Here is a 17,905-nt window from a genome sequence, read left to right on the forward strand (position 1 = left end):
GGATTTCCCTTATTGCTAGGGAGCTGGAACATTTTTTCATATGTTTGTTTGCCATTTGGACTTGTTCCTTTGTGAAATGTTTGCCCATTTCCCGTGCCCATTTCTTGAGTGGCTTGTTTGTTTTGGTTTTTTGGTTGTTTTGAAGTTCTTTGTATATCCTGGAAATTAGCCCCCTATCGCCTATATCGTGTGCAAAGATCTTCTCCCACTCTGTGGGTTGCTTTTTTACTTTGTTGATTGTTTCCCTTGCTGTACAGAAGCTTCTTAGTTTGATGAGGTCCCATTTGTTTATTCTGTTCTCAACTGCTATTGCTTTTGGTGTCCTTCTTAGAAAGTCGGTACCTACTCCTAGGTCTTGCAGGGTATTTCCTACATTTTCTTGCAAGAGTTTGAAGGTTTCTGGATGTAGGTTTAGGTCTTTTATCCATGTAGATTGGATCTTAGTGTATGGTGATAGATGTGGGTCAGGCTGTGCAATTGTTACTGCAACTCATTAGTAGTGTTGTAGTGAAGTTCAAGAAAAGAGGATAATTTAGGACCAACATTTGTGTTAAAAAATTGCAAGAGTGAGATGATTCTCTTGAATCCTTTTTGTCAAAGAATATGTGCTGATAAATTAGCCACTCAATAACATAATTTTGACCAAGTTCATATAATGGAAATGAATACAATACAGACTCACAGAATCTTTTTATTCCTGTGATGAATCAGCAGCCAGGTCTTTCACTTAGTCCTTTTGGAAAGCATGTACAGAGACCTTGTGATCATAAGCTCTGTTCTAGCTGCATTCTGGTACTCTACTGGGAAATAGAGACAAAGAGAGCAATTCAGTACCAGATTTAGTCAAAACTCATTTGGAATTCTGTCTTCTCCCTCCCTTCTTTCCCACCTCTGTTTTCTACTTTAACAATCTAGATTCAGCTGTTTCAGCCCTGTTTCTTTTGGCTCTCGTGACAGAAAAGTGCTTGGATCTTTTTTTCCCTCTTAGCAAATTTATTTTATGAGTTTAATTGAAAAAACTGTGCCTGAGTGATGTCATGTCTGAAGTGTTGGAAAGAGGAAATCTAAAACCTCAGGTCTTGGTTGAAGTTCTGTGAGCCTAGACTGTGTAACCATTAAAGACCAGTACATCTACGCCAAATTATGTGACATACTGTGATGCATTTCCAGTTTGGGTTGAACCCTTATGTCACTTTCCAAGGGGATTCTGATTTCTATTCTTAATTTACAGATAGCTATTGGATTTATATCTAAATAGTGATGGGCTCCCTGAATATGCTTTCTATAAGAGAAAAATCTGTAGATTCTCTTTGTATTGTTGCTGTTAACATCTAGATAATTTGAATCTCCTCCCATGTAAGCTCCACAGGAGGATCTGCTGGTATCTGGGAAAACCTGGTTAGGTTAGTGCAGGAAGCATTTGTTCAAGGGTTTTTGCAGTTTGTGGCTAATAGAAACTCAGGTGGAAAGCATCTATATATCGATTCAGAGGATATAGATTTTATAGATGTGTGCCTTGCAGACAACAAATGGTTGATCACACTAATTTTGAGATACCACTGGGCTTCAGTTTTGATGTTTGTTATTAAGTGCTTAGGAAATCACAGGTTTAGATCTGTAGGCAAATCCAGTATTGTAACTTATACAGCTATTGCTCAGGATTAGAGATCTTCCAGAATTATCCTGGGTACCTCACTTTTCACTGCTTATGTACATGACTTTTTTTTTCAAGAGGGAGTTAGTTTGCTGTGTTGTATTCCTAAACATTAATAATTAGCTCAGAATTGTTGTAGTTACCTAATTTGATTGCCTTGTGATGGGATGTGGTTAAACGACAGCAAGATATGACTATAGCCGGAACCCCAAGAGGCATTAAATTTAATCCAGGCTGTGAACAATTGCCTTGCAGGAGAAATTTCTAAGTTTCTGTTCTGTAATTAAGAAGGTCCAAGAGATTGACTTCTACATTTTCTTCTGCTGACCTCACTTTTTTGCCTTCGTGAATCAAATAACTGAGGTGTTGCTCACCTGACTAGTGCTCAGAGTAAAAGTACTTTTCCTGCTGGCACCAGCTTTTCTACACTTGTGGAATTATTCACCATATGTGCTTATCGATGACCAAACGTAAAGAAGATGACTCAAAAAAAAAAAAGGTTGTCTTATGCCTATTGCTTTTACTGGCATTGGGTTATAACTTTTTGTTTATTATCATTTCTTGTGTCTATAACTAGAAAGATGTGCTGAAATATGCCTAAAACTAACACAAATGTTGAAAGAAATTTGGTTTTAATCTTGCATCAATCTTATAACTGATAATGGGATTTTATGTATTCTGCCTATTGTTCCAATGTGCGACCTCATCTCTGAACATTATAGGGCATTGTTTTAGTTCAGAGCTTGGAAAAGCAGCAGACAGTTTTGAGGATTATATAGAAAAGGGCCTGAGACATTGGATGTTGTCTATTTTCCTGCAGAAACCACTCAACAATCTCTGCAAAATGGCAGGTGATCCTGCTTGTAGGAATCCCAACTTCCATGTGCAGGCATCAAGAGCCCTACAGTGCTGCTTGCCTGCCTGTGAGGGACAAGGTGGCAGCAGATAGCTAGCTCCAGGAACCCAGAGATACTCAACCCCTCCCTAAAAACCTCATTTTCTGCTTTCCCTGTGGGATCTGAAGGAGTTGTCTCAAATCTTCTTTCAAGGAAACTGCCTCGTGTCACCAGACAGATGTGATTGCCCCACTACCTCCTGGTCCTGTTTCCATTAATTTGAACAAAAACTGTTACACTTCCGAATAAACAGGCTGGGCAGAAAATGATATCTCAGTGACGGGGAATGCCAGTGAACATGGTTGAGTAAGGACAGAAATACTGTCTTCCATAAAATGATGAGAAAACTGGCAGAAAATGATTAGTGTAAACTTTTTCAGCACTTTGCAAATTAAAATTGTGCTGCATTCTGGGGAACACCTGCCCAGGAGAAGTGGTGGCATTCCAGAACAGCAAGCTTGCTTGTATTCTGACTTGCCCAGTTCCCACCCTTCCCTTGCTCGTTCCACAGTAACCGTGAGAACCAGAAGCTGCATTATAGTGAGCACCAGCAGCCTGGCAGCCCCTGGAGGGAGCAGACTGTTGTCAGAGCCTACTTGCAAGCCCCCCCAACTAAGCAGTGATGCGTAGGGAGGTCTGAGGACCAGTGGGGAAGGGAAAGAGCCCCCACTGGAGTGCATTGCCACAGAGGCTGATTTCAAACCTCAGTGAAAGGATCATGAACCATTAGCTGCTGACAGACTCTGTCATACAAGACATGAAACAGGATCAATTGAAGCCCATTTGCCTCAGTTACCCCTAGGAAAAACTGATACTGCCACTTTCTGGGGTTCCTGTAATTAAACTATAATTAGTTAGAGGGACAGTCTCCACTTGGGCTCTACTCAGTCTGTTTTGTAATAAGTTTCAGGAGGAAAGCCTTAAAGTAATCAATTTCACTTTGTGTAATTCTGTAACAGAACACATGCCAAGGGCATTGGTTTACCACAGAGGCACCCGTACCTCCTACTGAGTCACCGGCTTAATCCTTGTAAAGCTTAGGTCTTTGTGGAAGGTTTATTTAAGTTAGTAAGCTGGGATGGTCAGTGCTTGTGAAAGGAAAAACGAGTGTAGTTTACAGGACCATGACAGAACCGGATGCAGGCTGCCTTATCTACACGTTCACAAACAGGGCTCATTATTGTGTCCTGTTTGTATTAACACGATCAGACAATAGTGCCTTGTGAGAACTGCAGCACCACATTACAACTGCTTTCTGTTGGACTGTGTGAATTGGTAATTGGAGACAGAATGCTGCTGTGACATTCCAATCCTACCTGTGGCACTCACCAGTCCCCTTCATCCTTTAACTGTATTCAAAAGATATTCAGAGATCACATGTTGGAACAGTTGGCAGATAAAGTACATAAAATTCTGCTATTATGGAAAGAAATAGGTGCAAGATCGATTGAGATCAAAATCAAACATCTTTAACTGTAGGAACTTAATCACTAAAAGCCATCCAGAACTGAAACAATGTATTTAATTTTTCTTTAGTGTTTATCAGAATTTGGCATACACAGTTGATGCTTAGTAAGATCAAGTTTAGGGACTTAAATGAGATTTGGTTAGATTACCTGTAGCTGATACAGAGTACTTGGGACCATTTTTTCAAGATTGTTCACCTTGTCCAAGAGTCCCCTTTGTGCTACAGTGACCATAAATTGCTATTTCTCTTGGCATTTTAGGGGCAACTTGGAGGATGTGTTAAAAACATCTTCACAGTAAAGTGTTTATTAGGTAGGGTTAACATCATGAATTAGACTTAAATTTATAACCTGTACCCTGCAAAAGCAATTTGTTGAGTTGGTAGTAAAAGCAAATGCACAAAATATTTAATTACAAAGACTGCCAAATTAAAAAAAAATGTGCATGCTAAGGAATGATTGTGCACACTAACCCACAGTGCAGTCCCTAAAATCTATCCTTACAGGTTTAAGGTAAAGCTACACTGAGTCTTGAATCATGGCAGTGAGCCCTAACATTTATTAGGATTTATTTGTTTAGTGAGAGGAAATCCTTTCAGAATGAGAATAGAATAAAGTTTCCTGTTTGATTACAAAGCATTCTCATTTTACTGACAGGTGATACATAGGTGAAAAATTTAAAAGTCTGCTTGCCAAGTGGATCAACCCTGTGTTCTGCAGCACGTGCCCGGATATTGCTCTTGTTGACAAGCTAAGACTTAATCCTTCATAGTGAAATTATTATTGAGGCAGTAAATGACCCCCGTATGGGACTGAAGCAGAAAGTGTTGTCAGGATGATAGGATGCATGCATTTCACGAGAGATGGGCTGGCATAGAAGGTTATAAGCAGTACCTTTTTCTCTTGTTTACCCAATGCATTGGCCACTGTCAGATTCAGAAGCAACAAACTGAACATGACTAGCTTGAATCCAGTAAGGAAACAGGAACCCGCAGGGACCCATCTGGTTCTCATGTCATTGATTGCTTGTTCCTTGGACTTCAGTTCTTACCTGTATAGAGGAAGTGTTGCAGTAAATGATGGGTCTTGTTTGGTACCAGTGGTGTGGTTTTTATCATGTTGTCTTTGGTAACGAGATTTTTGTAGTAATTCTGGGATGTTTAAAATTTGCCTTTTTTATTTCTACTCTCTTTATGATAATAATAAACCAAAAAACTGGAGAAAGTAGTGTTTTAAACCAAAGGCCTGAAAAATGGGTATCTCTTGTGTTTAAAGATAGAATAGCATTAATAAATAAAATGCTCATTGTTTTAATGACATTGCATATATAAATTCCTTCAAAAATAAGTGTATGACATACCATATTAAATATATTTTAGATGCTGATCCAGAACATATATTTTAGACAGAAAAAGAGAGGGACAGAGAGAGAGAATCTGGTGTCCATTGATTCATTCCCCAGATCACCACGTTGGCCAGAGTTGGACGAGGCTGAAGCTAGGAATTTCATCTTTGTCTTCTATCGTCTGCTGCTTTCCCAGGCACACTATCAGGGAGCTAGAACAGAATTGGAGTGTTTGGAACTCAAGCTGTGCTTATATGGGATGTGATGACTTAACCTACTCCAGCAAAACACCAGCCACTATTGAATTTTTTGCAGTCTAAAAAATATGACTGCAAAAAGGATATTTTGGCTTCTTACAAAGAAACTTACTGCAATTTTTGAAAAAATTATGTTTATTAGAAAGGCATGTCATATTTACAAAGAAAAGGAGAAACAGATCTTCCATCTGCTGGTTTATTCCCCAAGTGGCAGCAGCTGTCAGAGCTGAACTGATCTGAAGCCAGGAGCTTCTTCCAGGTCTTCCATGTGGGTACAGGGTCCCAAGGCTTTGGGCCATCCTCCACTGCTTTCCCAGGCCATAAACAGGGAGCTGGATGGAAAGTGGAGCAGCCAAGATATGATTTGGCACCCATATGGGTTCCCAGTACTTGCAAGGTAAGGATTTAGCCATTGAGCCATTGTGTCCTGACTGAAAATTACCATTATGTAGGTCCAGAGGTGGAGTAATAAATACAAGGAAGAAATGTGTTATGACTTTGTTTTATAGAAACAAAGTTAAATGAGTGAGGTTAATCTACTTGGTGAAATAATTAAAATTTATGTGGAAGTGATGCAGAAATAGTGGGACTATGGAGAATAATCTTATGTCATCTTAAACAGCAGCTTGTTTTGATCAGTGTTTTCTGTAGCCATTGCTACACATGAGTATAATTTCACAAAGGAGAGTCTGGCATCAGGATATAGTGGTTAAAGCTACCGTGGCTGGCAATGCCAACATCCCATGTGGACTCCAGTTCAAGCCCTGGCTCTTCCACTTCTGATCCAACTTCCCACTGATGTGTCTGGTAAAACAGTGGAAGATGGCCTAAGTACTTGGACCCTTGCCACCCATGTGGGAGACCTGAATGAAACTCCAAGCTCCGGTTTCCTTTCTTTGGCCTGCCACAGGCCTGTCCATGATGATCATTTGGAGAATGAATCAGCAGATGGAAAATTTCTGTCTTTTCCCTTTTTTTGGTAGCTCTGTCTTTAAAAATAGCTTTGCAAAGTATCATTGATTTTATTGGTAAGACTTTTTCTTCTTTTAAACTTAAATGGCTTTGTGGTACTTTACTCCCTTTGCTTTGAGTTGAAAGCGAAGTCTTCTGATCAGTTGCTGATCAGAAGTATGGTTGGCAAGTGATTGCATTAAAGAAACAGAAACCTGAGATTAAAGTAAATTGCAGGGAAGGAAATTCACATGTAGACGGAGATAGTCATTGACTCTGAGCTTATTGTTGGAAGTTGCAGTAACTCCTCGGAGACTTTCATTGAGGCGTGCCCATGTCATACAATTGGGTTGGGTTTACTAACACCAAAATCTGAAATTTCTTTGACTCAACATCACTACTTTGTATTCAGAACTGAATCGTACCAGCTTCCTTTGCTGAAATGTTAATTCCAAGTGTCATCCAGCAGGAACACCTTGGATAAAGTCATGCTCTTGTAACCCATGTTAGGTCTTCGCATGTTCTTGGAGACAACTGTCCTATTAAAAAGTTTTTCAAAAATTTATTCAGCTCACTTGACAGTCTAGTACGAAAGTAATTACCTTTTTGTGTTCAATCGTTTTTTAAATCTTTAGTTTTCAACTCCTCTCCTGCATCTTTGGAACTCTTGAAAGTGTCAACATTAATCATAATTTGCTTTAAAATTTTTATTTAGTTTAAGAGGAAAGCCTTTATTTGATTTTGTGTAACATTTACGTCACTGAATCCCTTTACAGGAGTGCCGTTGAAAGTTTTGCAGGTTGTTTTCGTTACAGTCTTGGAGCGGCTGAGAAGGTTCATCTGTGTTGCGGCTCAATGGCATAAACTTCAAGCTCATATCAAAGCTGTCAGTGCTGTCATCTTGGCTACATGTACCATGTTTCCTTGATAGTTATGTCGAACAGGTTTTGATCAGTCTGCAGAAGGAGAAAGGTGGCTTAGCTATGCAGAAGCTTTGAAACTAATTCTGACACTCTAACACACTGACACATAAACTCTTTGAAATATCAGCCTATTTAGTCATCCATCAGGATGTTGAAGCATGTCTGTTCTATTAAGGCTTAAGGATCTGATATTACAGGCTATGATGAAAGTTGCTAAAGTACAATGTTGCCTAGATTTGAACTCCAAAAAAGTACTCCTGAGAGCAGTAATGAGAAGATATAATTAAAGTCCGGTCAAATAATTGGAGATCTCGGTATTGCTAGGTCTGAGTTTTACTGCCTCATTTTTTTCTTGCAAGCACATCCTGTCTTCACTCACTTCTGTGCTGGTTTGGCCAGCTGATACGATGTCTGGAATTGTTGTTGAACCTAATGTACATTCTAATTTGTTATATACCCTGAATGTGGTTGACTTTCATCATCCATGGTCTCAGGAGATAGTAACAGGCACACAGAATCATGAAATCATGTGGGCCTTAGCTCACAGAAGTAGTTTTGTGTGATGGATTTGGTGATGGTGGTTTTGACCTACAATCCTCATTTAGGTGCAGATCAAGAACCATGTCCATTTTTTAAGAGCATGTGTCTCTGCTAAGAAAGTAATCTATCATTCTATGTAAGTTCTCCTTCTTATTTGTAGATATAATACTTTGCCAAGCAGAAGAACTCTGAAAAATTCAAGATTAGTGAGTAAGAAAGATGATGTTCATGTCTGTATCATGTGTTTACGTGCCATCATGAATTACCAGGTATGTGTGTGCTTATGGTTCTTTAAAGGAAATATGAATTAGTTTGGCTTAGATTTTTGTTCCCTTTGATTTATTTACATTATTTCTGTCTGAAGTAAATATCAGGCTTTAATGACATTCTGCTGAAAAAGAAAGATCTAGTTCATTATAAACACTAAATTCTACTTCATTGCCAGTATTTTAATTAACATTCCTTTAAATGTGTTTGAAGGAGAGATATTTTTCTCCTACAGCAATAATTTTGCCTGAATTCTTGGTTAACATTTGTGACCATTAAAAGCAGTAAGCTTGTAGTTGTGGCAGCAATAGGCTAAGCAGAGTATGCTGGAATGAGCTGACAGGCATAAAGGGTGGGTCAGGATTCTCAAAGAGTTATATGGTGAACAGGCAAATTGTTGCAGTTGTCTGTCAGACTCAGTGGTCCCTAATCTTTCAAAAAATCGCCTGGAAGACCATTGTTAGATGTGCAGATTGCTTCCTTTGGTGACTGTGATGCAGTTTGATCCTGCTTGGGGAATACACTGGAGCTTTGTAGTGGGTTTATTCTAATAACCAAGTGGACAATAGAGAGTGAACTATCAGGTGAGCCAGCTGTACCAGAAGTATAGTTAGATAAGCAAGCCAGAGATAATAGCAAAATAGAATTCAAATATAAAAATGGAATCTGATTTTGACTTATACTCATACTACTGGTGGCTCCAAACAGAATACACAATAAATACATGGAGGGTTGGTATTAGTCTTGAAACTTGACATAAGTGCTCTGAAGTAAATGTGACAAGGAAAACATGCCTTTGTTTTCCTTCTGATTAGAAAGTAATTTTTGAGCTTTGCCACACATGTTCTTTTCTAAGCACTCAGTAAGCACCTCAGAGAGGTCTGAGATGATAAACGAATGCAGAGCTAAAAATCATAATGTTCTAGAAAATAGAGGCAGTGAAATGAAATTAAATGAAAAACTGTATTTAAAGTGTACATTTTATGAGTCTAGTTTTTAAACCTATCAACGCACATAGCCTTCATAACATTCCTAAGAGATTGGCAAATTTCCTCTCCATTTAACTCTTGGGGAAACTTAGTCTCAGTGAAGTTAAATAATTTGTCACAAACTTTGTAGCTAATAATTGGTGACGTTGAGATTTCAACCCAGATAACCATTACCAAGCACTGTAGAAAAGTTAATCCCAAAACGGAAATACGACATATCAGAAGAATATATTCAGTTTTAAGTAGACTAACCAGAAAAGTGGCAGCAAAAAGATAATATGTGGTAACCACTTGAGAAAGAGAAAAAAGGAAGGGGATATTAAGGAAAGTAGATTGTAGACAAAAGGAAGAGCAATTTCAGATGCCCTGAGTCAGGAATGAGTCTAGCTTGGCCAAGTAGGAAGGAGGCCAGTCGGGCTAGATCACAATAAGTCAGAGAGGAACAGAAGATGAAATCAGACATAATAGCAAATCCTACTTTTACACACACAAAAGGTGACATTGGCTTTATTTTCAGTGGAAATGTATTAAAGGGTTCTCGGGACATGATCTGGCACTTGAATTTAGCATGAGCACTACAGCTTCTGTGCTTAGAATTGACAATAGAGGGCAAAGAAAAGCTAGTCTAGAGGACTGTTAGCAGTAATTTAGGTGAACAGTCATGGTGGTTTGGAAGTGGAGGTGATGAGAAGTGGTCATATTCTAATGTTACTTGTGTTGATGGCATGATGAGAGAGAATCAGAATCAGAGGGTGGCACCTGAGTTTTTGTCTTGCACCTGTGAGATGGAGTTGCCATGTACTACATTGAGGAAGACAGCAGAAGATGATTGGGAGTTCTGTTTCTGTTAGTTTAATTTGGAGACATCTACTGGACCTCCTGATTGTGATCTCAAATGAGTATTTGGATATGCCAGTGTGGATTTCAAGATGGATATTTATCCTAGTGATATACATTTGAGAATATTTAGCATGTGGGCAATATAGAAAGCCAGAACGAAGACTGATGTCTGTAGGATAGATGAAGATGTAAAGAGGTCTACAATAGGAACTGTGACCACTCAGTTAAAATGTCAGGAAAAGGAGGAATACTGGCTGGAGAACCAGGGAAGTAGCCAAGGTGGCAGAAACCAAGTGGGAGAAATGGGATGTTTCAAGAAGGGATGCCGCTGCTAAGCCATGCAAGATGAGGGGTGAAAACTGGCCATTAGCTTTGACAAAGAATAGGACTTGACGTTCAGGTGAGAACAGCGTCCCTGGTGTGGTCTCAAGAACCTATGGGAGGAGAGGAATCACACACTGCAAATGTTTAGACTGTACAGAATGGCAGAGAAATGAGAGGCAGTAGCAGTTATGATGTCCAGAGATTTTGTTATTTAAGATGAAGGATATTTTGCATCTTTTTATATTATTGAAAATGAATCAATAGGGAAAAATGGAATAGAAGTATTTCTGGTAGAAAGGAATGGATTCAAAGACTAGCAAATGGTTGGACTTACACTGGAGCAGAGAATTCACTTTTTTTAAAAAAAAATTTATTTGGAAAGCAAAGTCAGAGAAGGAGAAAACAGGCAGAGAACAAGCAAGCAAGTGAACTCCAATCTGCTAGCCTACTCCTTAAATGGCTGCAATGGCTGGGACTGGTTTCTCACATCCATGGCAGGGACTCAGGTATTTGGACCATATTCCACTGCATTTCCCAGGCACAAAGCCTGATCAGAAGTGAAACATCTGGGACTCAAATCAGCATCCATATGGGATGCCAATGTTGGTTGCAGCTTAACACACTATGATACAACAGTAGTCCCAAGAATTCACTTTAAGGAGGAGAGGAGGAAGCCGGCCACAGATCTATGTGGAGGGAGATTTGAAAGATTTTTTTCTAATGAAATGAATTTTTCCTTTGTTAGGGTGAGCAGAGAATGAATTTGGAAGAGAAACAGCAAAACGTTGGCAGAATCAAGAAAGATTGAGGCTGTTGTTGAATTTCTTTGTGTAGGAGGCTTAGGTGGCATTCCACAGAGCAGGGCAAGTTCTCCTGCCCCATAGATGCTGATAGGCATTGTCAGAGAAGGGCCTAGATGCAGTGTTTGTCAGCCCTGGCTGCACAAGGTGATACCCTGAACGTTTAAATAAGATTCAGGTGCCAGAACTGTGTCCTGGAGAGTTGGAATAGGTTGAACTGAGGTGGTTCTTTGAAAATCCATTCAGTGGTGCCTGGCGTATTGGCCTAGCAGCTTAAGTCCTTGCCTTAACGTGCCAGGGTCCCATATGGGCGCTGGTTCTAATCCTGGCAGCTCCACTTCCCATCCAACTCTGCTTGTGGCCTGGGAAAGCAGTGGAGGACGGCCAAAAGCCTTGGGACCCTGCACCCTTGTGGGAGACCTGGAGGAGGTTCCTGGCTCCTGGATCTGGATTGGTGCAGTATTGGCCAATGCAGTCACTTGGGGAGTGAACCATCGGACAGGGGATCTTCCTCTCTGTTTCTCCTCCTCTCTGTAGATCGGACTTTGCAATAGAAATAAATAAATCTTTAAAAAAAACAAAGAAAATCCGTTCAGTGTTTTGTTTTATGTAGTCCTTCAGGCCATTTTATTGAGCAGCCAAGATTGAGACTCATTGGCTATCAACTTTTTACAATTTAAATCAATAGAGACATATGCTTTATTCTTGATGAAGATGGTATCTGGATAGTGGCATTACTCATGACATTTTTTAGAGGCAAGTATGTTCTAACACAATGTGATAAACACCTGCATGCATGATAATGTAAATTATATTACATAGAACTTTGAAGGCTTGTCGATTTGTTTTCATCAACATGTACTGTCTCCTAGTGCTTTCTTACACATTTTTTTTCTCATATTTCAGTATGGTTTCAACATGGTCATGTCTCATCCACATGCTGTCAATGAAATTGCACTAAGCTTAAATAACAAGAATCCCAGGTAAGCTTCCTTGGTAATGTACAGGTCTAAAGTTAATGGGGAAAACTGAGAGCCAGTCAGCACTTAGCCAGGTTAGATCTTGAGCGTCTTCAAGGGTAACTCAGGACTTGTCTGTGTAAAACTCTTCCTTTTAGCCAGTGACATTCTCACAACAGAATTGAGCAACTGGTGCTAATTCTAGGGTTTCACTGTTCATGTTTTCAATTCCCTGGTACCCAGATCCTTGCTGATAAATTTGATGGGAAGAATGAGATTGCTGGCAGAGTTTTGATACAAGATGTAGCTATACCAGTTAATGGTGAAAGCTAATAAAAATCATGAGCCATACTTCACTTCTTTTATATATGTAACTTTAGTTAGCAAATGAACCAGTAAGCACAAATAAGTGTGTACATCAATATCCTTTTACAGAAAGTGATTTTTTATAAATGCCAGCACTGTGAATTACATCCTAGATTCCCTTTGGAAGCCTATTTTCATGCATTTATTTTAGTTACTCTGTGTTTTCTGTTCTCATGAGGCATCAAATGTGTGATTCTTTTTCATCAGGTGCATCTATATATAGACTGACAGAATATCTGAACACTGTTAATTCAGCTCAAAAATCTGATGATAAACCAGGTCTTTTTTTTTATTTGTAGCACATTATAAATTATAGATTTCCATTTAGATACTGGAAATTATTTTCTCAGACTTCCCCTGATTGATCTTTTGTGACTTTGCAGTTCTTCCTTAGTTTATTGGAGACCAGAGCTTTCATGTGTCTATTTCTCTACTTTCTACTTTGGAGAAGTCATTACTCGTTTTTTCACTCATTTTTCTCCAGTTGACACTGTGTAAGAGGGGTCTTTGTTTAGAGGTTGGCAAGGCATTTTATTTCAGAATAAAATCAATTAATTAAATAAATAAACTAACGTGGTCTTAGGTTGAGGAAGCAATGATGTTTCTTTCTAAGATGTGGCAGTAGTTTTCCTTCCAAATAGACTTCAGAGGCATTTTATTTCTTGAGTGGAAGAAAACATTCTGATATTAATACAGCTGTAATTCAACTCCTTCCATATCTCCTGCACATGAAGAAGAAATGTCAGTTAGGCCTGTGGTATCATGGGGGATCTTTCTGGCTCCATCCACAAATAAGCAGATTGGAGATGGAGGTCATTAGTTCCAGTTAATTTTGAAGTTTTTCCACAAAAACTGTACTTCTGGTTGTAAAGCCAGCGAAAATATTTAACCAATGGCTCTTGTATGTTTTCCTGAGTTTCCTGTTGATTCTAGCTTGTTAGTAAACATTTTTCAGCTAGAGGACCCCGAGTCACGTAATGATAGCGCTGAGGAACTGTACTTCTCAGAGTTAATTTTCATTAGTCATGTCTGATGTGGAGGAGTGACAACCATGTGGCACATAGATCACATAGTGCAAAGGCTTGGTTGGAACTATGCCTTAATGCTGCACCTTTGTAAATAATTTAAACTACTCTGGCAAGTGTTTTAATACTCAGATATTCCTGTGGGAGGGAAGAAAAGCTGATTCATCCTGTCACTTTCACTGATGGGTGTTTTCTTTTGTCCTCTTGTTTTGACAGAACAAAAGCCCTCGTCTTAGAATTGTTGGCAGCTGTTTGTCTTGTCCGAGGGGGACATGAAATCATTTTATCAGCCTTTGATAACTTCAAGGAGGTAGGATGTGAACTGTGGTTTAGTAAGATGGCTCACACAAACATCTTGTGTCTGGGTGCCTTCAAACAAAGTGATTTACCTTTTCATTTATCCAAGTGTCTTAGAAATTTTCTGAAACATTCTTGGGAGGAAAGTGATGGACTTAATATACAGATATTAAATGGATGGACTAAGTGTTCTTTGAGTGTCTTATTTCCAAAATAAGATAAAGAATTGTTTCTGGTGGTCACTTTCCTTTGGAAAGCATGGCCTAGCCCCGTTTGAAAAAAAAAAGTTTTGTTCCATGTGTGGTTTTCATTTGGAATGATATTTGATTATCCAGTGTACAAGTTTTAAGTACTCTTTCATCATATTTACTTCTCTGAGGTCCTATTTATTCTCATGGCTATATTAGAGACTATTTTAAAAAACCTGTCAAATACAGAGTGATTTTTAGGAGTTTGTAATCATAGTGTTTAGTCCCATCACAGACAGACAAAAGACCATTGATATACATGCGTGACAACAAACTTCCAGCAAAAATGGAATCAAGTACATATAAATGATATGGTACCAGGCATATTACCCTAAAGCATCAAGGCATCTTGATAAAATCAAGACCAGCTTTTTAGGGGCAGAGACTGGTGTCGTGTAGCCAAGAAGAGTGCCATTTTCTAGCCCAAGCAGGTACCTAATAGCTAACATTGCTTTGATATGGGAAATTCCATAAGGAGTCCATGGAGGTGCCTTGTTGGAGCAGGATCTGCAACCAAATCTTGCATTATCCTGAGAGCGCCAAGTGCTTCTGGATTATACTTAAGTTGTCAGAGTTCTTTCATCTTTGCTGCTGTAGAACAGAGATAATATTTGTTGCTCACTTACAGAATGCCAGGGCTGTGTTAGAGACATACATGACATTTGGTTCTATAGTATGCACTTAGAGCCAACCCTCACTAGTTCCATTTGATAAGAGGATAAACATTGTTTGCTGTGGTCATCTGCCTGTGTGGGAGAGGTGGGATCATCAGAATTTGATGATCCTGATCCTGAACTTCATAAAAGTGTAATAAACTCTGGGCCCAGTGGTATGTACCATTCTTGAGGGAAAAAAGGAAGATGCTGAAATAATCAAGACTTCAGGAATATTACCTATTCCTGCATCTTTGATGGGATAGATGATCACAATTGCTGTGTAAGTGTGAAAGACACCCTGCGATGCTGTATTACAGGCATGGAAGATGCAAAATCATGCAAAGAATAAACATTCCTCTTGCCTCCCTGCCCCCAGTCAGTGCTTGAGGATCATGACATTATCTGTTTTGTTAATGCCAGCTGTAGAGAATTCACTATTGTCTTTTTTATCTATTCAGCCATAGTGACAGTGAACAAATGTCCAGTTTCTATGAGAATGGTGCCAAGTAACAGAGAATCTGACAATCATATTCTGGCTTCCAAAACAAATAGACCTTAGAAACAAGAATGTGTGAATGTTGTGTGAATGTTTTTCCATGTGATGTATAAATGTATAACTTTTGCGTTTATATCTACTGAGGTCTGTTTGGGTGGGTGGGGTTGGATATGGAGGAGAAGCAGATGTGCTGTTAGTGTAACTCCCGAGTCTCTATCATTAGTTCCTATTTGGAAATTCTCTAACACTATACAGTTATTACTGACTCTTGTTGCAATATGGATCATGCTATAACAAGCATCCACTGAAACTTCAGGTCACATTATATGCTCAAGGTACAATTTTTTAGAATCAGAATTAAAGCAAATAATAGATGGGTTTAATGTTGATTTTGTTTTCTCGGGTACGATATTATGTTTTTCACAGATAGTCTTGGCACACATACATACTTGTGGAATTTAGTTATAACTTTTGTAGCAGTGTTGTATATACTTTTGGTGTATGGTTCAGCATTTAGGGCATCAAATATGTTTAGTGGAAGAAGAAAAGTTGCCTGGGTTAATATGGTCACTGGACAATAGTACTGAGAGCTGAATGAATGTTGACTTTGGATTTCTAGGGTTTTAATCAAAACCCATCTTGTTTCTGTAGTTATTGATGACCAATGCCAGCTGTGTAGGTTTAGTTTCTTCTTGGTCCAGGTAGTTGTATCTGAGAAGAACTTTATTGTATAGGAGAAAGGTCAAGGGCAAAAGTAGTGCTGTGTGTCCTGTTGACTTGCATTCAACTTGAAGCTGTGATGTGCGTGTGGTCAGCCAGAGCATGGGGTTTACCTTCTGTCCAGCAGGCCCTGAGACCACCAAGAGGTGAGGTGACAGTCTTCTTCTGCAACAGAAACATTAGGGACACACCGGTGGTGAAGAATGTCCGTTTATTTTAGAGAAGTCACAAGCTTGTATAGGTTAGGGAAAGGCAGAAGGTGGTTCCAACAGTGCTTCCACTCAACAACAACATTATGACTGGCTAACAGATATATCTATCTCTCTGAACCCTCCAATGAAGTTAAAGGACAGGAAGCACAAGAAACAGGAGCCCTGTGTCTTAGGGCTGACTCATTACCTCCTGAAAAACAGGGTGAATGTAACAGTTGACTTCCTAGAGTTGTTTACAAAGGAAGTCCTAGCACAGTTTGTTTAAGGGGCAGGAAAGAGAAACTGGGGTGCAGCCCATCGCTCTTCCTGCATGCCTAGCAAACAGGCCATGTTGGGATCTCAGCCAAGTACAAAGTGTGCCATGTGCCTATGGCCTCCCATATGGGCTAGGCAGGCGGAGATCCAGGTGCAATCTCCCACAAATACATCTTTTTTTTAAATAAAGTAATTTTATTTCATAAACAAATGCAATGGGTTAGAAAGAGCAATATCTTTGAAAAGTCCCCTATGCTCAGTGCTAGTTCACCTAAACCATCCTTTCAACTTCACCATGGAAACACGGTTGGTTACCTTATTGAACACTCCCATGGCCCTGTGCAGATTAAGCCCTGATTCAATTACAGAACCATCCATTTTGGTGAATAAACTATGCAAGTGTAATTCGCACCGAAAATGGTACTTCCATGTTATAAACTATTTTCTCTAAGTGTATCCCCCACCCCCCAGAACACCACTTTTTTAAAAAGTAGCATTTTTAAAAAAGTATTAAAACTTAGGATCAGCAACTTAACTTGGTACTCTTTGGGAAGAGATCTCTTGAAAATGAGAATTGGTTGTAGGGAGACTCCCCACCTGCTTCCAGCTACCATCTTAAATAGGAAGGTACATCTGTTTTTGCTGTTGAGACATCTCCTGGTAAAAATTTCTGGTCCTGAAATGAGGATGAGAACAAGGAGTCGTCTCTCTTTTTCTCCCTATTGGCTGATTTAACCATTTGGATGGAAATACAACTGTCTTCCTCCTTCAGTTGATTTCTTTTTTAGTTGTGCAGCAGTGTATTTTTTAGCATTGGGTCTACCAGGTCAAAAAAATAGATTTGAAGGAAAGAACACTCTTTCTGGTATTTGAATCAACTCCAAGCCATGTTCACAAGAAGCTGAAACTGCTTCAGATGTGTATAGAGGAGGAAAAATTGATTGAAAGGATGTCGAAAAAAAGCACACACTTACGGAAGCCTGGAGAGCTAGTCTTGGGAAATGGACAGGCAGTCCTAACTGTGGCTGATCTCTGCCTATGTCCTTGACACTGAGTCACCGTACACACTATTTGGAGTTCTGGTCATACTTTTTCTCCTCTTCCAAATGACATGGACTATCGGTAGTAATGCACTTGGTCCTGATAATGACACCTGTTTAAGGATGTCAGCCAGCCCCCACTTTAGATTTATTGACATGGTATTTCATCCAGTTTCCCATAAGTCATCAGTTTCTAGAGATCATCAACCTAATTGAGAAATTGCCTTATTTTGAAAAACTGTCTCCAAAAATCTTTTAAAAAGAAAAAAGGTTCCCATTTGAAATGAAGAAAGGAAAGTACTGTGGTCCCATACTCTTTGCAGAGGAATTTCCTACTGTGTCATTGGTGTAAACCCCTGTGAGGACCTGGAGCCACCGG

General features: G+C 39.3%; 1 protein-coding gene across 5 annotated transcripts in view; it reads left to right on the forward strand.

Moving 5' to 3' along the window:
• FMNL2 (formin like 2) overlaps positions 1–17,905 on the forward strand; it is a 306,297-nt gene that overhangs the window by 233,361 nt on the left and 55,031 nt on the right. For all 5 annotated transcript variants that reach the window (XM_040971574.1, XM_040971576.1, XM_040971578.1 and 2 more), the window contains exons 7-9: positions 8,193–8,301; positions 12,159–12,235; positions 13,819–13,912. In XM_040971574.1, the coding sequence (XP_040827508.1) occupies positions 8,193–8,301; positions 12,159–12,235; positions 13,819–13,912 (280 nt within the window). The remainder of the gene's footprint in view (positions 1–8,192; positions 8,302–12,158; positions 12,236–13,818; positions 13,913–17,905) is intronic.

This window comes from Ochotona curzoniae, unplaced genomic scaffold, assembly GCF_017591425.1.
Source record: "Ochotona curzoniae isolate NIBS_2020 unplaced genomic scaffold, NIBS_Ocur_1.0 contig_2210, whole genome shotgun sequence".
Taxonomy (NCBI): Eukaryota; Metazoa; Chordata; class Mammalia; order Lagomorpha; family Ochotonidae; genus Ochotona; species Ochotona curzoniae.